Source organism: Macrobrachium nipponense, chromosome 4 (genome assembly GCF_015104395.2).
Source record: "Macrobrachium nipponense isolate FS-2020 chromosome 4, ASM1510439v2, whole genome shotgun sequence".
Lineage (NCBI taxonomy): Eukaryota > Metazoa > Arthropoda > Malacostraca > Decapoda > Palaemonidae > Macrobrachium > Macrobrachium nipponense.
In genome coordinates this window covers 128538533-128560799 of record NC_061100.1, presented here as the reverse complement: position 1 = coordinate 128560799, position 22267 = coordinate 128538533, and the positions used below count along the sequence as shown (strand labels likewise).

Genomic DNA, 22267 nt, shown 5'->3' with positions numbered 1-22267 from the left:
CAAGTTAATTCTCTAAGAAATTCATGCACTAATCTTGATTACATTCGACAGTTGCCGTAGCATTCAAAGATTGTAAAAAGACGTGGAAAATTTTAGACACGGTGCGTCATTCTTGCTCTCTTGATATAGTCTTTACTTTTGAAAATCGGGTTCATCCACAAATCATTCACGAAAAAAGCTGTGTTAAGTAAAAATATTTATTACCACAAATAACTCAATATGTATTGCACAGGCAATTAAAGTTTTATATCGTGGGAGATCTTTCAGCCTCCGACAAAGAAATGCAGTCGTGTAGGGCTGTAGGCTACTACGAACTGCTTTGTAATGGGAGCGTAATAGCCAGAAAATCTTTGAGCTGACATGCTACTTTAACCTTGATTAAGATTTATGTTTAAAGACAGTAGCTTTGTAAACAGCAACTAGCATTCGATCCATGTCAACGTCAAAGTAATCAAAGTGTGAAATCCGTTACTTTAGCCAGTACCATTGACTTGCGCTTTCCCGCTCGAAGTTCTAGGGTTCCTCACATCATAGAAAACGCTCCTGCGGATGCAACTAGATTTGTTCAACATTCCTTAGCCGTCGCAATATTGAGTGCCATTGACGTCAGCTAACTTTAATCGCTTTGGAATACAAACATAAGTTTGTAGAAACTAAAATAATTGCATTCACCACTTCCGATGATGCAATATATACCCGTTCATGAAGCAAAACGAGTAAATATTGTCGTCGTGATACATAGTATTAAAATCGGAAATTCACATTCTATCTACCAGATCTTTATGAACGAATCCATCTCAGAAATTCCAATTACTTCGGACATATATCGTGTTTTTAAGTATCTGAACGTTTTTGTTTTGCAGTTTTAACTTATATGATATAAATTGCAGTATATTTTCATATTCTAGAGTAAATTTAGCGATATTATGTCTTTTCAGTAAAAACAAATGGGAAATTGGATGAACGAAAGCTAATGAAAACTGTATCTTCAGTTTTCTTGTCGAGTGTACATTAAATACATGGAAAAACACTTTCGGATAACACTCATAGCGCTTTCAAGTATCCTGGTATGCGAAGTACACACTATAGCTAAACCAACCCAGGAATGCGTCCACACTTCAGTACAACTTGTCCTAAAAGATTACACTCCGACAATGAACGTGTCAAGTGAATGACATTTCTATTATCTGCGTTAAAATGTTTATCTGCATAATGGTTGTTTTGTTGTTGTAAACAAACTTAAGTAACAAGGTCTGTCTCAAATTAATGACGTCCACACAGTCCAGTTGCTGTATAGCTCTAAGTCTGGGGAAGACAGGACAGGATGTCTCCATTTTTGTAACCATTTGCGCTCCCGTAAATATAATGCGCTTTAAGATGAATACGTTCTTTCGTTGGAGAAACGTCACAGACAATTGTCTCACACACGTCACAAACAGGTTCAATACAAGTCGATGACCTATTAGCAGTCCAGCATCTGCGAAAGATTCGTGTTTGTGATATGTATGCAGTAAGATTCCGACGTGTGTTTACTGTATATTTTCCTGTAACGTATGTAAATGTATATATATAATGTATGTGTGTGTGTACACGTTGATACACGAGTATGTGGTACGTGTGCTTGAGTATATATCCTTACGTATGCCGTTCCTTTCCCAGATACTCCTTGAGAAATTTATCAGTCCGGACTATCATACGCTCATGACTGACTTTTTGCATTTCAATATTCTTCGTCATTCTAATTGTATCTCTTTTATCGGTGTTTTCTGCACTACAGAATATTGATTTCTCGTTATGTGTATACCACCTATCCACGTGAAATCTCTTAGCAACGCTTTTGTTAGTGTTGAAGAAATTGATTGAGCAAATATGTGTTCTTTGTGTTCTAAAGGTGTGGAACAATCCCGTTATTTCATCTGCTAAGGAAGAAACTATTACGGAATCTTACCACTATCTTGTAACTTACGAGCAATTCAGACATTAATGAGGAGTTGATCCTACTTAATCCCCGAGTTTGCGACAAGGTTCTAAATGCTCGTGTAGTGACCCTAAAAGCCGACCTGGGGAAACTTATTTGGTTTGCAGATTTATGTGGACCAGATGTACCTGTTTTCTTTACGGGCGGTGAACAGAGATCGATACCGAGCTGGACAGGTAAGGCTTGGTGTCCAAGTCTGCCTCTATTCCATTTACGTCACCAAATGAAATCGTAAGAGATATGAAAAGGAAGAAGGATAAGTGGTTACGATGATAATCACGCGAACATCATTATTTTCTTATAATGCAGGGTATACATTAATTTCATTTTTTGCCTCATTCACGAAACCTTTCATAAAAACATTTATATTTCGCAAACAATAAGCGAGTCACAAAAAACTATAATGAAAATGGACATGAGACTAGATTTTTTTTACCGCTAAACAAGAAAGTTCTCTGGGAAAGGAGAAGAGACTATCTACCGAAGCCATTAGACAAGAAGAGATTCAATTTTTGTCATTTCAAGTAACTCATGTCATTAATTAAACGGTAAATACAGCATATCTAGGGCATTTCAGGTTTGAGGAAAAAGTGTTTTGCAAGATATGGTTATATGAGAGCGAAATAGCACAAACAACACAAAAATTGTGCTTTAAAAAAAAAGGCTATTTTCGAAAACAGGGTTACGATCATTATTACATCTATTATATATATATATATATATATATATATATATATATATATATATATATATATATATATATATATAATATATATATAGCCGCCCATATTCGACAGCATTGTTATACTGATCAATATCTCTTCAAAAATGAGTTCGACTCGCAGTGTCACCGAGTACAAACATTCGGACACTTCTTAAGAAATCACAAGTCGTGATTTAGTTTGATATTTCTGTAATGCAAATGGAATCTCTAATTCCTCTTGATTATTCGAAAAGCATGTGGAACTTTATAATCACGCCTAGCAAGGGAAGATTAGCCAAGTCATTCAATTTCATATTAATAACTAATTATGTTAGCAGAAAATTCTTTACGAAAATCAAGCTATGATTGGAAGTACGTGGTTTACGGTATTGCGTCTTTTAGTGTTACTTTGGAGTTGTCTTCATAACTTTTCTTAGAACCCATTTTCTGAATGGACTGCATTTATCTCAAGGCAACTTCAAAGATCGAAATTTATACTGCTTTCCATATTTTAACAAACTTTTTATTGTATCTAACAAACTGAAAGAGGTGAGAGATTGGAAAACGAAGGTTTATCCCGCCCACGTCAACAAAGTCACAGGTCAATTACTGGTTACGCTTATACACAGGTGCGCCAGTGTGGTCGCTTCTCGTACGTCTGGCAGAAAAGTTGCTGGGCCGGGAGGGAGAGATGTTTGTCCCCGGAGGGGCGGAGCCTTCAATGGGGGGTGTACTGTACGTCTCTTATCTCTGGACTGGCAGTAAACAAATCGTACCGTTTCCCCAAGTTAGTAGTTACTCATTAGCCATGAGAGTGTTAAGAAGGCACGTCTTTCGTAATCTTTATATCTTGTTCCTTTTGCTCTTGTTTTGTTATTATTTACACAAAACCCACCCGACGAATTTGGGAGAGGAAGAGGACTGGGAGCACGTCAAGAAAAAATTAGTCTCTGAGGCTGACATACAAAATGCCGCCGCCGATGACACCAGAAGCGAAGATAACCAAGTTATTAACAGTTTGGTAAGTTGCATTGGAGTCATGTTCCTGTCTTATCAGTTTTTGAACGTGAAACACTTTTCTTGTGTAGCTATGCTTACTCATCATTTCTGTTCGTTATTTCTTGTATACTTTACACTTTTGCATTTTTTTTTGTACTTTACGCTTCACTCTATTTTTGTGTACGGAGCGATTTATTTGCAATCCATAGTTTTATGTGTTAAGTGCTGTAGTATCGGTGAATGGAGAGAGAGAGAGAGAGAGTGTGTTATGTTTACTCTCGTAGTAGAGTAAAGGTGGTCACCGTGACCGAGTTACCGGTTTCATCTGAAGTGAATTGGACAGTAATTGAACCATTGCAATTCAGCCCCAGGACAAATGCTTCATTCTTAACCTTTGGTCTTTATAAGAAACTGTTTTTCACAAACGTGAACCTTAGTGACGGCAAATTCAGTGTTTCTATAGACGCTAAACTGTATGTGAAAATGAGACCATTAAAAAAGAGAAAAAACTAAGCAGAGTTCAAATTTCATTTACCTTAAGAATGTTAAATAAATATAGCGATGTTTTCGCCTCTACAGATTTAAATAATTTCAGGACAAATTGGTTGATTTTGATAAGAATATACCGCTCGCATGGGAATTTCAAACTATCGTCATACAGGATGCATCGGGTAGTGCAGTTCTCGTTATCGTTATCTCTGTTATCTTTTGATGCAAAAAACGGTTTCACTTTGTGCGTTATCGACGTTTCAACGGCAGAAGGAAGGCGAGATGAAACTGCATGCAGTTGAATTAAAAATCATTTGGATTGACTGATTTTTTTATCGACATGAAACCTAGACCTACATATGACTAGCTACCTTCTGGACTGCAGCTCGTACTTTTTGAGAATCGTCATTGAATTCAACGGATGCTGACAGAAAGGAAGAATCTAATCTAATGGAAAGAATAGAAATCCCAGTCCACAAGACGTAGCGCCGCGTTGTTGCAAGACCAATGAAATAACAAGTCACTCGTGTCCGTAGTGGGGTAGTGTCGTCAGTGCATCTTATGCGATGCACTGTAGGCATTACTTAAGGTTCTTTGCAGCGTGCCTTCGGCCCTTAGCTGCAACCCCTTTCGTTCCTTTTACTGTACCACCTTTCATATTCTCTTTCTTCCATTTTACTTTCCACCCTCTCTTAACAATTGCTTCACACTGCAACTGCTAGGTTTTCCTCCTGTTACACGTATCAGCCCTTTTACTGGCAGTTTCCGTTTCAGCGCTGAATGGCCTCATAGGTCCCAGTGTTTGGCCATTGGCCTAATTTCCATACTCAATTCAATTCAATTCAGAAGTCACTCGTGTCCGTCCACCTGTTGTCGCCGAGTCCAATAGCGACAGTTTCTAATTTAAACTTTTCCCCTTCGTAATTTCCGATGCGTTACGAATGATGTACTGGAGAGAGAGAGAGAGAAGAGAGAGAGAGAGAGAGAGAGAGAGAGAGAGAGAGATGCCGTCCTGGTTAGCAATGTTTGAAGTGACAGACAGTCTCATTAAGGAATCTTCAGAGATATGGCTGTATATTGACATTCTTCAGGGTTGTCAGTGAATTTTATTGGAAGGTTCCCTGGCCAGTTACTACTCTGAATATTGATTATTTTGATGATGATTATTATTGTTATTTAGCAGTAGATAACTTTAAACTAACAGGATGTTCATAAACAGAACATATTCAGTGCTGTTACCTTCCTCGACTGAACTCACTCGCATTTCTTTTCGCCCATTTCATAGACCGGCCGGCTCATTATTTCACGCTAGTAGGAAGGAAAGTTATTACGACCAATTATCGATTAGTTGGCATGATTGTTAGGCGATAATGGGAGCCGCATGATTTATGACAGGCGTAGAGTGAGGAAGTAGTACTGGCCATGCCTTGTGTCTGGCAATAGTGCCGTTTGATTAACGAGTTGCTAATGAATACAGTTTCCTTCACTTCGCTTTCTTTGTTTCTCATGTTTGGGACCAAGAATTTAGGATTTTGTGATTTCAAACCGTGCAGACTAAAGTAACCGCTGACACGTTGCCACTGTGACTCGATTAGCCACGTGTGAAAAGGATTGCCCACGTAGATGGATATGCACCTTGTTGGTACGGGATGTAAGCAAACACTCGCTATATAGTGAGCTAGCGCTTATCTTTGTGCATGGTACAAAGCATTTAATTCATTTATTCCCTGAAATATGTATCAGGATATATTGCTTTAGAACACACGCACACATATATAGTAAGTACTACATATATCTATATATATACACATATATATATATATATATATACTTACTATATATGTGTGCGTGTGTTCTATAGCAATATATCCTGATACATATTTCAGGGAATAAATGAATTAAATGCTTTGTACCATGTATATATATATATATATATATATATATATATATATACATATATATGTATATATATATATATATATATATATAATGCGTGTATGATAGTGATTCAAAAATAATCATGTACCAGTGTTTCCTTCTTGTGGTGCATACGCTCACGAATCTACACACGTGTACCTCTCTCTCTCTCTTAGTATATACCTATATATATATATATATATATATATATATATATATATTATATATATAAATGCTGTGTAGTGACAAGTTTTTCCAAAATGTGAAGAAATCGACATGTTAAGAGAAAATTTTGGCTTACAACTGCTTCACACACACACACAGACACACACACACACACACACACACACATATATATATATATATATATATATATATATATATATGTGTGTGTGTGTGTGTTTGTGTGTATAATGTGTTATTAATGACTCCCCCAAATTGTGACCTAGAAATTGCCCCCTCGTTGCATTAAACCATACGATGCAATCAGTGTCTTTTGACATCAATGATTAACTCCCGAGTTCCAGTCATGAAGAAGAATAAGAAAGAGAATTATTGTCAGGCCTTCATGAGAGTGCAGCGCCAAAAGCAACCGGTTGGGATCAGAGTTCACGTTGTAGGTTAGGTAAAATGGCTTGTGTTTGTCTAGCAGATCGGGCGTCGAGTCAGTCCCATTTACCTCGTAATTGTTGTTTGTTTGTATGGTATTTTTATGTTGCCTGGAACCAGTGGTTACTCCGCAACGGGACCACCGACTTTACGTGACTGCCAAACCACGTCGAGAGTGAACTACTATCACCAGAAATACACATCTCTGACCCCTCGGTGGAATGCCCGAGAATTGAACTCGTGGCCACCGAGGTGGCAGGCCAAGACCAAACCGACCACGCCACTGAGGCGCTTACTATTGTTGTGTGGCTCCCTTATACATCTATTTAGTCAATCTTTGCACCACATTATCGTCTTTTTCTTTATACATGCGCAAATTACTATGCAGCACAACAATTTCTTTTCTGAGCAATACTAGCCACCATGTTTTTCGTACGACACTCGACAAGGCACAGGCATCGTCGCGGGGGGCAAGTCCGCCCATGTGCCAACTCTGCAGTGTGGATGGACAACACTCACGGGTAAGCCCGGCAGAATTTGCCCACATACCGCGCTCCCCGGCGATCACGGCCGCTTGTCTGTATACCTTGGTCTGGACAGGCCTGTATAGATTAGATTAGATATTTTATTGACTACAACAATTATACATAGTTCATATTTACAGTAATTATTTACATTTGGTCCATCAAAAGGCAAAACACTACACTTGGCAATATAAAATACACTTCTCAGTTACGAAGTTTCGTTACCATACCTCACCACCTTGCTAATGATCCTTTCAGCTCACCGTATCACAAAACAGTTTTAATTTTACTGGAAATTGCCTCTTAGCCCTCAATATTATTATTATTATTATTATTATTATTATTATTATTATTATTATTATTATTATTATTATTATTATTATTATTATTATTATCAATGAGATGATACCTATTCATTTGGAATAAGCCCACATGGGCCACTGACTTGAAGTTCAAGCTTCCGAAGAATATGATGTTCATTATGAAGAAGTGAGACGACATAAAGGGAAATACAGAAAGAAGAGACCCCACTTACTGAAAAAGAAAAAGAAAAAATGAACAAATCAACAAATAGATAAAAAAGTGTATTGAAATGCAATGAGAATGGTATTAGGGTTGTCATGTATTGCTCCTTTGTTTGAAGCGCCTCAGTGGCGTGATTGGTATGGTCTTTGCCTGCCACCTCGGTGAGAGATGTGTATTTCTGGTGATAGAAGTTCACTCTCGACGTGGTTCGGAAGTCACGTAGAGCCGTTGGTCCCGTTGCTGAATAACCACTGGTTCCATGCAACGTAAAAACACCATACAAAACCAAAACCTTCGTTTGAACTTCTGAAGAAGTTCCAGTAGGACATCCTCTGGAAAGCTGTTCCACAGTCCAACGGTGTGAGGAATAAAGGACCTCTGGAACTGAGAAGTTCATCAGCGAGGCTCATTTGCTGCATGTTGGTGCTGCTGTTCAGCGAACCTGGTTGCTTTTTTGCAGACAAAGTGGATCAGTGATCATTTGGGTTATGTAGGCATATTATGTTGAATATATCCGCTGTCATGGTTCTGTTGAATCGTATTTGCAAACATTGTAAATATTTCCGTTGTTATGTTTCCGTTAAACTTGAATTACTTTCTTTTTGTCGGTCTAGGTAATGCAAGGGGTTGAAATGTAAGCTGTAACGGCAATTTCCATCGGGTCGTGACTGCTGAATAAACATTTAGGTGACTGAATCATCATTAGGGTATTTTTCGTGACCCTACGTGGTTTATGAGTCATTGCTAGAATTTACTCATTCTGCTACATAGAAACTGAAGCTTTTAATGTGATCAGTGGCTAGAGATTTAATTGAATATTACTCTTCTTGATATTTTGATATTACTGTGCTTTCGATCCAGGTAATGTTCAACTTGTTTCAGCACAATAATTGGAGAAGCAACGTGATTGTAAACTATTTCATGTTGATGTTTAATATACAGCATTTCTACATTTACTGTGCAGGCAGACCAAGAGCAACTCTTGGTTTCACGTGTCATGTAGAAGATAGATATACCACACAGCAAACATTCCCTGGAAGACAAACCCGCCCTACATTCAAAATCACAAGAAATAAGAAGGAAAACTTGCCTCTCAAAGGCAGACCCGTAACTTTTTAAGTTTTGGATATATCGCACCGTGCCTGTAAATATTGTTTTTCCTCTGCCATTTCAGAGGAACGACTGGAAAATCAACATGATCAGTAATTAATTACATTGTTGGGGGAGACTTGGGACCCTAAGTACCAATATGAGTACTACTTTGGTTTGTTATCTACGTGTCACCCCACTCCGAGGTGCTAAAACTAAACTTGGCGGAAGCTCCTTGGGACGCCGTGTTTAGTACTAGGCCCTGGGCGATCAAAATAATATATACACCCATTTCTATATTTTGTAGGCGAAAAAATCATTATATTAATAAGCTATGTCTTCTTGCTGGCTTCTGCTTTACATTTACCAAACGGCGTTTAGTACTAGCACCTCGGAGTAGTTGACGCGTAGATAACAAAGTAGCACCTACTTACCACCCACAGAAATCCACGCGTATTAGTGTAAAACCAGTAATGGCCTCCTCTACGGTGGTACACAATGATCTGCTCACTGATCCTGTGCTTACAACAACTTTGGAACTCATGAAATCACAACATATATAGCTGGATAGGGACGAGAATAAGACATCACTCGCCTCTTTATCAAAGCCTACCGTATAACTCTTCATAATTCCCCTTCACCTGAGAGAGGAGAGAGAGAGAGAGAGAAGTGAATACTGAATATATACCAGGTCGGTAGTCGTACTACGTGCAGTAACCACCTGGCGTTTTAGCTTTTGTATTTCCGCTGAAAGATATTTCGAGTTTGTTTCCTGGTTTTAACTGCAACCTGTTGTCGGGTGTATATATACTTCAAGTTCTGTTTTTGTTTGCTCCAGACTAAACTAGATTTATGTGAATACATTTTAATATGATTTGTCCTTTTTTTTTTCCTTTTTTTTTATGTCGGCACCAAGTACCAAATTACAAGATTGAATCGATCATGAAAAAATTTATTCTTGAAGGATTTTTGTCCGGTAAATTTCGTGCCTATTTAATCAAAGCTTTTTTATGTGTACTTTTATATGATTACACAAAATGTTTTGTAATGCTTAATATTTGCGGACTGTTTTCATTGCATACTATATCCCTTGTTTTGTTTCCTATTCACGAGTCGAAGGGGAGGTTGTGTTTAAGTAAACATTCTGGTGTTTTCTGGCGTTTAAGGCGAATTTGTCGTATTTGCGTGTCGGCGTGTGTTTGGAGTTTTCGTCCAGTTTTTCCTCTTCGTCATCCTTCCATTTACAGTCTCTCTTATTTTCCTCCCTTGTCTGTTTTCTTTTTCATATTCTCCCATTTCTTTTACTCTTATCGTGCACCATCTTCTACATATTATTTTCCCTTATAATAGGAACAGTCATTGTTATCTTTTAACCCTTTCCTCTTGTCTGTATTCTCCTTAACTGTGCCCATTCCTCCTCCTCCTCCTCCTCCTCTTCGTCTTCTATCCCTTTTCCCTCGGTCGTTTTTCCTCTGCTTTCTGTTGGCTTGACGTGAGCGGCCATTAGGGCTAGAGGTTCCAACACTTTTCCTCATTGATAAAGCTTATCTATTTCCCCTCCAGCAGCGACATCGCAGTGTCGATGACGGGAAATGTTGTTTGGGCTGTTTATTATTATTATTTATTTTCTCGGCCACGTCTGTCTCTGCTTTTTATTTTCTAAATATAAGCTAAGGGAACCAACACAGCTTTTATAGCACTCTGGTCACTTGTAATGGAAAGATAGGAAGTTGCAGGTTTTCAACATCTTACACCCCACAGTGGAGCAGTGCCGTCAGTGCACCTCACGCGGTGCTCTTTATGCATTACTGAAGGTTGTTCTGCAGCGTCCTCACGGCTCCCAGCAGTAACTCCTTTCTATCGTTTGACTGCACTTCCATTCACATTCTCTTTCTTCCATCTTGCTTTCCACATTCTCTTAACGCTTGGTTCATAGTGCAACAATGAGGTTTTCCTCCTGTGACACCTTTTAGAACTTCCACTCTCACTATCCCTTGTTTATGCTTGTTTGGGAAGGTTACTTATTCTCCAGGTGTGTTGGAATCTAGGTACTAATCTCCTTATAATTCCTATCTGTCACTTATACGACCCTTCTTTGTCATCTCAGTTTCTCGTGTATATGTTAGTTGGTCTGCTAAGTAAAGGACGTGAGTTGAAAGATCTTGTAGCTTTTCCAGTGTTTATCTTTCCTTCGTGGCTTATACCATTATTTATACATAGGTTCTATACCTACATATAAGCAAGTGTTTTGTTAGCGATGCTTTAAAAATCATACGAAGGTGCATACTATACATCACGCAGGGGATTCAGTTACACTGGTATCGATGGATTTCGTTACACCACGTCCTCTGTGAAGAGGTGTATCCGATATGGTACTTCAAAGGGGATACAAAGACAATGCTCTTTATACCGGGAATATATTACAGGTAAACTTTGTCGTCATTGATTGCTTGAAGGTCATTGGTGACTGGCAAGTAAGTGCTAGAGGCGGTCTTACCGAAGCGTTTGTGTATCGGAGGCATTGCGTAACGTGTACAGTTTTAAGCAATACATATCGAGTCGATTTATATGTACGCACATAAGCCCATATATAAAGGTATAAGCCACGAAGGAAAAATAACGGAGTTTCTGCAAGATCTTTCGACATTCAACGTCCTTTACACAGCAGATAAACTGACTTACATGAGGAATTGACAGTACAGGAAAGCTCGTATAACTGACAGATAGGGATTATAAGGAGATTAGTACCTAGAATCCGGCACGCCTGGAGAAAGAGTAACCTTTCCAAACAAGCATAAACATGGGTACAATTTAAAACACAAGAAGATTAAGTCAATCTGCCCAGACACAAGGACAAGACAATTAACGGATAATATAGGGTGACAGCTATTCAGAACTTTGGTAAACAAAAACTTATTCACAATACATACTCACAATACATATTAAACATACATATGCAACAAAGATATCTCTAAGGCAACTAATTTGTATTTGTCTGTAATTATATCTTTGAAGTCATTCTTAAACATGTTACAAATACAAGGTTCTAAATGAAATAGGCCACGACTAATATTAAAATTACAATGTGAAGTGAGTTGTATTATAGCAGATTCTAAAAGATTTCGTGATAAAACATCTTTTGACCTTGCAATTACTGAACTACCAATCCAATTTATTCGGTGGATGTTTTCACTTAAATGAATGAATATTGCATTAGATGTTTGCCCAGTTTTTACAGAATATTAATGCTGGCTTAATCTTACTTCTAAGCCCTTGCTCTACTGTCCGAGATAAAACGAGGGGCAGTCCATACATGGAATCAAGCACCTCAGTGGCGTGGTCGACATGGTGTTGGCGTGCTACCTCGGTGGCCACGAGTTCGATTCTCGGCCATTCCGTTGAGGTGTGAGAGATGTGTATTTCTGGTGATAGAAGTTCACTCCCGACGTGGTTCGTAAGTCACGTAAAGCCTTTGGTCCCGTTGCTGATTAACCACTGGTTCCATGCAACGTAAAAACACCATACAAACAAAACATACATGGAATCTTATATATTATGTTGTTGCTTTCCCTGGGGCCATTTTTTATTAACATTCCTTTTAGTGTGTTATTATAGGAAAAAACTAGGCAAATTGTCAGTCAAATCACCTTCACTACCTTACCTGTATGGATTAGTCAAAACGCACAAAGATAATAACCCTATGCAGTCTATTATCAGTACTGTTGGTTCAATTTCATATAAACTTTCGAAAAATATCACTAAGATCTTGTCCCTGTTACTTGGAACCATCTCTGATTTTCATATATATAACTCTCTAGATTTAGTTGATAAATTAAACAAAATTACTCTGCCCCACTGATAGATTCGTTAGTTTTGATTATGTTCTCTTTTTACTAAAGTCCCTATAGACTCTATTTCAGAATATCTTAGTAATGAACCAACTCGGCATGAATTACCTCTACCTATAAGTCACATTATTTCACTCATTAGGTTGTGCATTTATGATTGTAAATTTATATTCAATGGTGAATTTTATCATCAAATATTTTGCATGGCAAAGGGAAACCCTTTATCACCACTCCTTTCAAACTTGTACATGGAATTCTTTGAAAAACGCTACTTACCTAATATCATTTATATTCCTGTAAAGTGGTATAGATATGTTGATGATATTTTAGCTGTTCTGGCTGCTGGTATTGATGTAAATGATTTACTCTCTAAATTAAATAACCAGGTACCATCGATTAAGTTTACTCTAGAATTGGAAAAAGACAATTTCCTCCCTTTCTTAGATGTTTTTATGCATGGAGAATTATTTCAATGTAAATTCAGCATTTATAGGAAACCAACCAACAACTTAACTTATGTTCATTTCTATTCAGGCCACCATCTTAACATCAAAATATCAATTTTTTCTTCTATGTTTTTGCGAGTATTGCGCATTGTCAGTCCCCAATATTTGCATCAAGAAATTGAATACATAGGAAAAATAGGGAAAGATTTATGTTATCCTTCACATATATTAGATATTTGTTATAATAAAGCCCACAAAAAATTTTATAGTGTAAGTAACACGGAGAAAGAAAATTCTAAGAACATTCTTAGTTTACCTTATTTTAAGGGATTTGAAACCATTAAATCATTGTTAAAAGCCTTTAAGGTTAACCTTATTTTTTCCTATAATAACACACTAAAAGGAATGTTAATAAAAAATGGCCCAGGGAAAGCAACAACATAATACATGAGATGGACTGCCCTTCTTTTTATCTCGGACAGTTGAGCAAGGGCTTAGAAGTAAGATTAAGCCAGCATAAATATTCTGTAAAAACTGGGCAAACATCTAATGCAATATTCATTCATTTAAGTGAAAACACCCACCGAATAAATTGGATTGGTAGTTCAGTAATTGTAAGGTCAAAAGATGTCTTATCACGAAATCTTTTAGAATCTGCTATAATACAACTTACTTCACGCTGTAATTTTAATATCAGTCGTGGCCTGTTTCATTTAGACCCTTGTATTTGTAACATATTTAAGAATGACTTCAAAGATATAATTACAGACTTAAATATAAATTAGTTGCCTTAGAAATATCTTTGTTGTATATGTATGTTTAATATGTATTGTGAATAAGTTTTTGTTTACCAAAGTTCTGAATAGCTGTCACCTTATATTATCCTTTAATTGTCTTGTCCTTGTGTCTGAGCAGATTGACTTAATCTTCTTGTTTTTTAAATTGTACCCATGTTTATGCTTGTTTGGAAAGGTTACTCTTTCTCCAGGCGTGCCAGATTCTAGGTACTAATCTCCTTATAATCCCTATCTGTCAGTTATACGAGCTTTCCTGTACTGTCAGTTCCTCATGTAAGTCAGTTTATCTGCTGAATAAAGGACGTTGAACGTCGAAAGATCGTGGAGAAACTCCCTTGTTTATTGTTTATTTTTCCTCCGTGGCGTATACCTTTATTTATGGATTTATCACGTTCCAAACTTTCGTGATTCAGTTAATATATATATATATATATATATATATATATATATATATATATATATATATATACATATATATATATATTATATATATATATATATATGAATAACTTGATCACGAAGTATATAAAACGTGATGCTATGTATAAATAAAGGTTTTTTGCCACGAAGGAAAAAAATGAAAAAGCGAGATAGCCAAGTACTTTCGGTCCTGTTCGGACCCTTTACTCAGTAAAGGGTCCGAACAGGACCGAAAGTACTTGGCTGTCTCGCTTTTTCATTTTTTTCCTTTGTGGCAAAAACATATATATATATATATATATATATATATATATATATATATATATATATGTGTGTGTGTGTATATATATATATATATATATATAATATATATATATATATATATATATATATATATATATATATATATATATATATATATATATATATATATATATATATATATATATATATATATATAGAGGAGAGGAGAAGAGAGAGACGAGAGAGAGAAGAGAAAGAGAGGAGAGAGAGGAGAAGAGAGAGGAGAGAGAGAGAGAATTGCATATACACTAATAATGCACTTCTGCAAAGATGACTTTTGGAAAATCCTTTCTGGAAAAATCTTGGCTTAGGTTCATGTCCTTCCCCTCTCTCTCTCTCTCTCTCTCTCTCTCTCTCTCTCTCTCTTTCTGTACGGTAACGGGAATATGCTCAGTATCAATTTGGTAATGATAATCCAAGCGGCATTATATATATATCAATCAGCGGCCAAGACGAATGCAAAGCATCTACATGCACAGAGAGTTATGATCAAGTTACCGATTCCAGAAATAACTGAGGCCTCCGGGAGGAAACTTGCTGTTTCTTTATTGATTTATTATCACGCAAGAAATATTGATACGTGACGTTCAGTATTGATAATTCAATACATTGTTTTAGAAGATGTGGTAATTAAGATGCTTTTAAGTGTCTCTGCGTGATTGATTCCTGTTCCACGGTCGACGAAACTAAATTGGTGGTTCCACTTTTCTAATTAATATAAGAACAAGTTATATGGGTTGCATTTAACTTGTTATTGACCACAGATGTATTAATTAAATTTGTAATGGTCCAAAAAGTTTTTATTTCTTGCTGTCCACGATTTATGGATCAGATAATTAGATTTTTATAGGTATTGTTTAGCCCAAAGACATTATTGTTATTATTATCTGGAGGTCATTCGGTTAAAATATATTTTGATTAATAACTACTTTTTTTTTAGGGAGGATCGAAAGCTTGATTTTCACTTTTACAAAACGAAAAAAGTGTTTGTGTTTATTTCAGTATCGTTATTTTGATTAGATTTAATGTTGTCAGTTTTTTTATTTTTATGTATATCTGATCTCATTCACCATTAACAGTGATTTGATTGCCAGTACCCGTAGAAGGGGGCCGGGGGGGACGGCGGTTAGTGCCGTCAGTGCACCTAACGAGGCGCATTGTAGGCATTACTACCCACGTAAGGATCTTTGCAGTTACGGCCCTTTTACCGTAGCTCCGTTCATAGTCTTTCCTCCATCGGACTTTCCGCCCCCATAAACAATTATTGTATCAAAGTGCAACTGCGGGGCTACCCTCATGTTACACCTTTCAAACCTTTTTTTGACTTTTAGTTTCCCTTTCAGCGCTGAATGACCTTATAGGTCCCAGCGCTTGGCCTCTGGCCTACATTTTATATTCCATAACGAAAAGAAGGGAGGTTGGGGATGATTGGAGGTTTATGGGCTGGTTTCGAGCAAGAGCCCGTGCTGGCATATTGGTGTCTCAGGTTAGACTGACTGACTGATGTCAGGAGATTTGTTGGGGTATTTATTGATGCCCTTTGCGTCATGCGATGTTCCAGACAGACAATGATATATTATATATATATATATATATATATATATATATATATATATATATACATATCATACATACATACACATACACACATATATATATATATATATATATATATATATATATATATATCTATATATATATGTGTGTGTGTGTGTGTGTGTGTGTGTGTGTGTGTAAAATTCACACTAGAATTGTTTATGAGGTGAAGATGAAGACGCAGGAAAAGCCTGAAAGGAAATAACATTTTGTGCCCCGAAGATGTGCTAATTACACGGAAGCACTTGGCATCTGTCGTTTGTTTTCAAGATTTCTTTGGCTACGGCTGATGTTTATCTAATATATATAATATATAGTGTGCCTCAGTGGCGTGGTTGGTATGGCGTTGGCGTCCCACCTCGGTGGTCGCGAGTTCGATTCTCGGCCATTCTATTGAGGAGTGAGAGATGTGTATTTCTGGTGATAGAAGTTCACTCTCGACGTGGTTCGGAAGTCACGTAAGGCCATTGGTCCCGTTGCTGAATAACCACTGGTTCCATGCAACGTAAAAACACCATACAAACAAAAACAATATCTAATATATATATTCTTGTTACTTTCAATACCTATTAACCTACATTAATGGATTCTGAGGGCGTACCTTATCAATACGTGAGGATAAAGATTTTGTTCTAAATAACAATAGTAAACAGCTGATAGACTTGTGCAGGAATGATGGCTTAGGAGTACCTAATCACCTTGTTAATGGTAAGCGGTTTGGAGCCAATCTGTCATATAGGCAAGGGCTGTATTGGGTTTCTGAATTGAACTTGTGTCTTTTAAAGAATGATGCAATGATGAATTTGCATTGAGTTGAGGCAGAGCATGCTGTTCGGGGATCTGATCATGCCCCCCTAACCGTGACTTTGGAATTTAATACTGAAATTGAATTATCATCAGCGTTATTGATAGAGGGTGCTTTTCGTGTGCGCCAATCGTATGTTAGTTCAGGAATGAATTGAATAAAATATTGAAGAGGGGCCTTTCTTAACTGTCAGTAAATTGAGAGAACTTTAGAGCCGTTATGGGTAACCATAGGCCCCCAGAGTTTGATGATGAACAAACTGGAGATGTATCAATTTTACTACGTGACTGTTCTGACCTAATAAATAATGTTGCGGAAACCACAAATAATGTAAGGCAGTATTATCATCAGTGTGAATGGGATCAAATATATCCTCGGTGGACCCGTTTGTTGAACCAAGATGACTCAAGGTTGATTTGGCGTGCTATTGACTGGAAAGGGAATGTTTCCGATCAAAACTATGAAGGATCAGAGGATACTCACTTTAAAGCTTAATTTGAGGAATTACTTAACCCTGATGTTAATCAGAGTGCGGAAAATGTTAACGTTAATGGTGCATTTTGCATTCCAATTTTGGATGGTCCTTTTACAACTAGAGAACTGAAAGATGCGCTGTTTAATTTGAAAACGAATAACAGTCTTGTCGGGATATGCCCAGGATTAGTTGCAATATTACCTGTTCCTTGGAAATTATTTTTCTTACAATTTTGAACTGCATATTCCTGTGTATATATCATCCCTCTTATTGGTGCAGTAATAAACTGATAACTTTGTTCATAAAAGATAATGTATTCGATTGTAGTAATTACTGGCGAATAAGTATCATGAATACGCTGGCCATAATATATGATATGTTATTAATGAATAGACTGTCTGTATGGTGTTCCATTGATAAGTGCCAGGCAGGGGCACGAAAAGGAAGAGGTTGTGTTGAGCGGATAATGGCACTGCGTTTATTGTTGGATTTCGTCAAATATAAGAAAAATAAGTTGTACGTCGTATTTGTAGATTACAGCAAGGCATATGGTAAGGTACATCAAATAAAGATGCTTAATCATTTAAAATCAATTGGATGCGGTAGGCTCATGCTGTTGGCAATCCAAGGTATTTACAAATGTACGGAAAACATCTTAAAGTATTCTACTGTGGAATCGTGTGTTGGGGTACGACAAGGGGCACCTACGACTTGTCTTTTATTTGTAATTTATATAGATAGAATGATAAAGATGATCAAAGAACGAATAGGAACTGATGGTTTTTTAGGAGGATTTCATGCTTTACTTTTGATGGACAACACAGTCATAATTGCAACATCTAGAGACATGTTTAAGAGAAAGTTCAAAATACTCTTGGACTACTGTACAGAGTATGGTATGGAAGTGAACTCATCAAAAACAAAATTATTTATTGTTAATGGCGATGAGGTCGAGAGACAGTCATTTAAGTGTGGCAGCTTACAAGTTGAATATTGTTCTCGGCATTTATATCTAGGGGCTTGGTTTCTGGATGATGCAAGTATGAAATCTGTCCTTGATTCGCATGATAAATCGTCTTCATCATTGGTTAACAAGTTTCCCATATTTTGTGCTGCAAACACAACCATGCCATTTCTTTATAAAATGAAAGTATTTCATGCGGCTGTGATGTCATCCTTGTTATATACAGCTGCGAAAGCTGGTTGACTTGTAATGTTCGTAGTATAGAAAAGATTTACGGTAAACTAGTTAGAATACTGCTCGGTGTTAGGAACAATATACTTCTACCTTTATGTTTAGTAGAAGTAGGATTAAATACTGCAATATGAAATTGAGAAAAAACGCAACAGTTTCCTAAAGTCTAAAACGACTTTTGTGAATTTAGAGGAACCGTTTAATTTTGTATTGGATATGTGTAGGAGGAACAACACACCAGGTTACAGATTTTTTATAAGATGTGTCAGAGAAGGAAATAGTGGACAATCCTTAAAAAACATTCGGTCACTAATAACAAATAGACCGGTAAATGTTACGAAGTATGTCACAAACAGGACAAAACTAAAGAAGGGGCTCTTACATCACAGTGAATGTAAAAGGGAAATATATGTGCCAGATTATAAAAGACAAGCTTTCACAAGGTTAATATTGATGTTTCGTAGCTTAAAAATTGAATTTGGAAGTTGGAGTAGGGCCCCTTATGAAATGCGTAAGTATGTTTGTACAGAAAATCAGGGACAGGATGAAGAGCGTGTATTCTTGTATTGCCCTCTCAGTACTCGCATTCGACTGAAGTATCTCAACCTTGATTACTAAGACACTGTAAATTTGTTAAATGGAGGTAATATGGTAGAACTTTATAATTATGCATTATGAGTTAGTAAATTACTATAAGAGCTAATTATCGTATATTTTGGGAGTGGTATTGTTGTGTTTTAAATTGAGTTAGGCTGTTTATTGATTTAGTATGTCTATATATTCTTTGTGGACTTAAATATTTATTCAAAGTGAGTCTGTCTTGTGCAAGATTATTTTATATAATATAAATAATAACAATAATGTATTCCTCTAGCTTTGTAAGTCTATTATAATGTTTAGTCAATAAAGTAATAATAGAAAAATAAATAGAATAATATATGTATTTATTCGAATTCTGGCACCGTCTTCAGGATATCATCCTGTTTTTTTCGTATTGATCTTAAGCTTTGTTGTGGCAAACGTATCGAAAAAGTGCAAGAGAATAAGCAGTCTGACGGTCATTGATATGTGTGCGTTTATGTATGTAAGCATGTGTATATATAACATGATTTAGTATTATCGTTATGTCATATGTCATCAGAACTTTCGCAGGTGTTCGTGACGCGATATCTGTAGCATACATCAGCCATTTGTATTCGGTTCATAACCAACCTGGTGATGCCAAAGGGAAATTTTTATTTATTTATTTTTGTTTTGTAGTCGTAAGCTCCATTGTTTTTCATTACACGTTATTTGAGTAATCCTTGTTCATGTTGTCAGTTGCTAATAATATTTGTGTTCGACGTACGCCACGGACACAGGCGGACACATGTGTATATGTATTTATACAGTATATATATATATATATATATATATATATATATATAATACATATATATGACGAGAGAAACCTGCATAGATGCACATACTCATATACGTAACTGCGTGTGTGTGTGTGTGTGTGAAAAAATCCGAGTGTTGATTCTCGGCCACTTTCTGTGAGGTCTCATGAAAGCACAAATTTATTGCGCTTCTGCAATAAATTTTTGCAATAAATAAACTCCGCTGCTGCAGTTCAAGCTCGACCGCCTCTGGTCAGAAGACCGGAAGCGGTTGTTAGTCGACTGTGACAGTTGGTGGCAGCCAGAGTGGAGTAGGGTGTGGGGCTAACAACTTCATCCTAAAATATTACAGTATAGATTGTTTCAGGTCTGCAGCTGCTCACCACACCAAGCTGTAAGTGAGTCTGATGTTGTCAAGGATAAGGACTTTCGGGTAGCAACCTCATCCTGAAATTGATTTGAATTGAATATAGAAATTAGGCCAAAGGCCATGCAGTGGGACCAATGAGGTCATTCAGTGCTGAAACGGAAATTGACAGTAAAAGGGTTGAAAGGTGTAACAATAGTAAAACCTGGCAGTTGCGCTATAAATCAGTTGTCAGGAGAGGGTAGAAAGAAAGATGGAAGAAAGAGTATATGAAAGAAGGGGGTACAGTAAAAGGAATAGCGCCTCAGTGACGTGATCGGTATGGTCTATGCCTGCCACCTCGGTGGCTGCAAGTTTGATTCTCGGACACTCCACTGAGGGGTTAGAGATGTGTATTTCTGGTGATAGAAATTCACTCTCGACGTGGCTCGGAAGTCACACCAAGCCGTTGGTCCCGTTGCGGAATAACCACTGGTTCCATACAACGGAAAAGCACCATATAAACAAAGACACAGTAAAAGGAATGAAAGGGGTTGCAGCTAGGAGCCGAAGGCACGCTGCAAAGAACCTTAAGTATGCCTACAGTGCACCACATGAGGTGCACTGACGGTACTACCCTCCTAGGGGGCCTCATCCTGAAAGGCATACTGAGACATCGGAAGCATTGGACTGAGTCTGTTGAAAGGTTTCAAGCTGAAGGAAGCGGTTTTAACCCTCGAGACAGAGAGTCTGAGACCATTTCCCGATCCGTCTATGAAGGAGAAGACGACTCTAGCGATCATCTTCTATCTGTGAGGGAAGATATGATCTGAGATTTTTCAGAAGACGTAGTAGCACATATGTGTGCGTGCATCCCTTCAGGGAGAGGAGGAGTGAGTTTATAAGAAGAAGAAGAAGAAGAACATACTCGTATTATTGGGCGCCGAGAGCCCGAGACGAATGACAAGAGTTAAGAGAACAAGTCGACCGTGTGTGGAGTTCAGTGATTCTAGATCTCAGTTCGTGCCTGTACCACCACGTACTTCGCCTAGCCCCATGTCATTTTATCTCCATTGAGAAAGATTGATTCTCATCCCTATAGGAAGTAACTGTCATGTTTCCGTATTGTCACGTCCATCTTTACTTTCGAGTTCCTGTGTTCTAATCTTTTTTTAAGTCTGTCGTTTTACATGGCATTTCTCTTATGACGTTGGTTCACGTTTTTTAAAGCTGACTTAGGCACATTACCATAACATCATTACTCCCGTAGGGGCGGGGGTAGTGCCATTAGCATAGTTCACGCGATGCACTGTAGGTATTATGCGAGGTTCTTCGCAGCGACCCATAGATGCAACCCCTTTCATTCCTTTAACTGTACCTCCGTTCATATTACATTTCTCCCATCTTACTTTCAACTGTATCCTAACAGTTGTCTCATAGTGCAACTGCGAGGTCTTCCTCTTATGGCGCCTTTAAAACCTTCTTCACTCACAATATCCGTTTCAGCGCTGAATGACCTTATAGGCCCAGCGCTTGGCCTTTGGCCTAAATTTTATATAACAATTCCAATTCCATGATATCATTACTGTATGAGAACCAATTTTCCCCTCTTCATTTCATATTCATATAAAATTTATTCATAAAAACTGAAATATTTCTAATAAAAAATCATAAGTTCAACGTGTGCAATGCTGATGGAAAGACCGTTAGTTACTACTGACTTTTCATCTGCGGGGCGTTGCACTCGTGACTAGAACAGAAGAATGAAATGTCCTGAATGGAATTTTCTATATATAGCTTATGCAATTAGAATTAAACTGG

The 22267-nt window shown here is 37.3% G+C and overlaps 1 protein-coding gene across 1 annotated transcript in view; it reads left to right on the top strand.

Moving 5' to 3' along the window:
• Window positions 1–3465: 3465 nt before the first annotated feature.
• Window positions 3466–22267, top strand: part of LOC135211172 (N-acetylgalactosaminyltransferase 6-like) — a 77083-nt gene continuing 58281 nt past the window's right edge. The window contains exon 1 of the mRNA XM_064244374.1: window positions 3466–3702. Within this exon, the coding sequence (XP_064100444.1) occupies window positions 3490–3702 (213 nt within the window). The 5' untranslated portion in view covers window positions 3466–3489. The remainder of the gene's footprint in view (window positions 3703–22267) is intronic.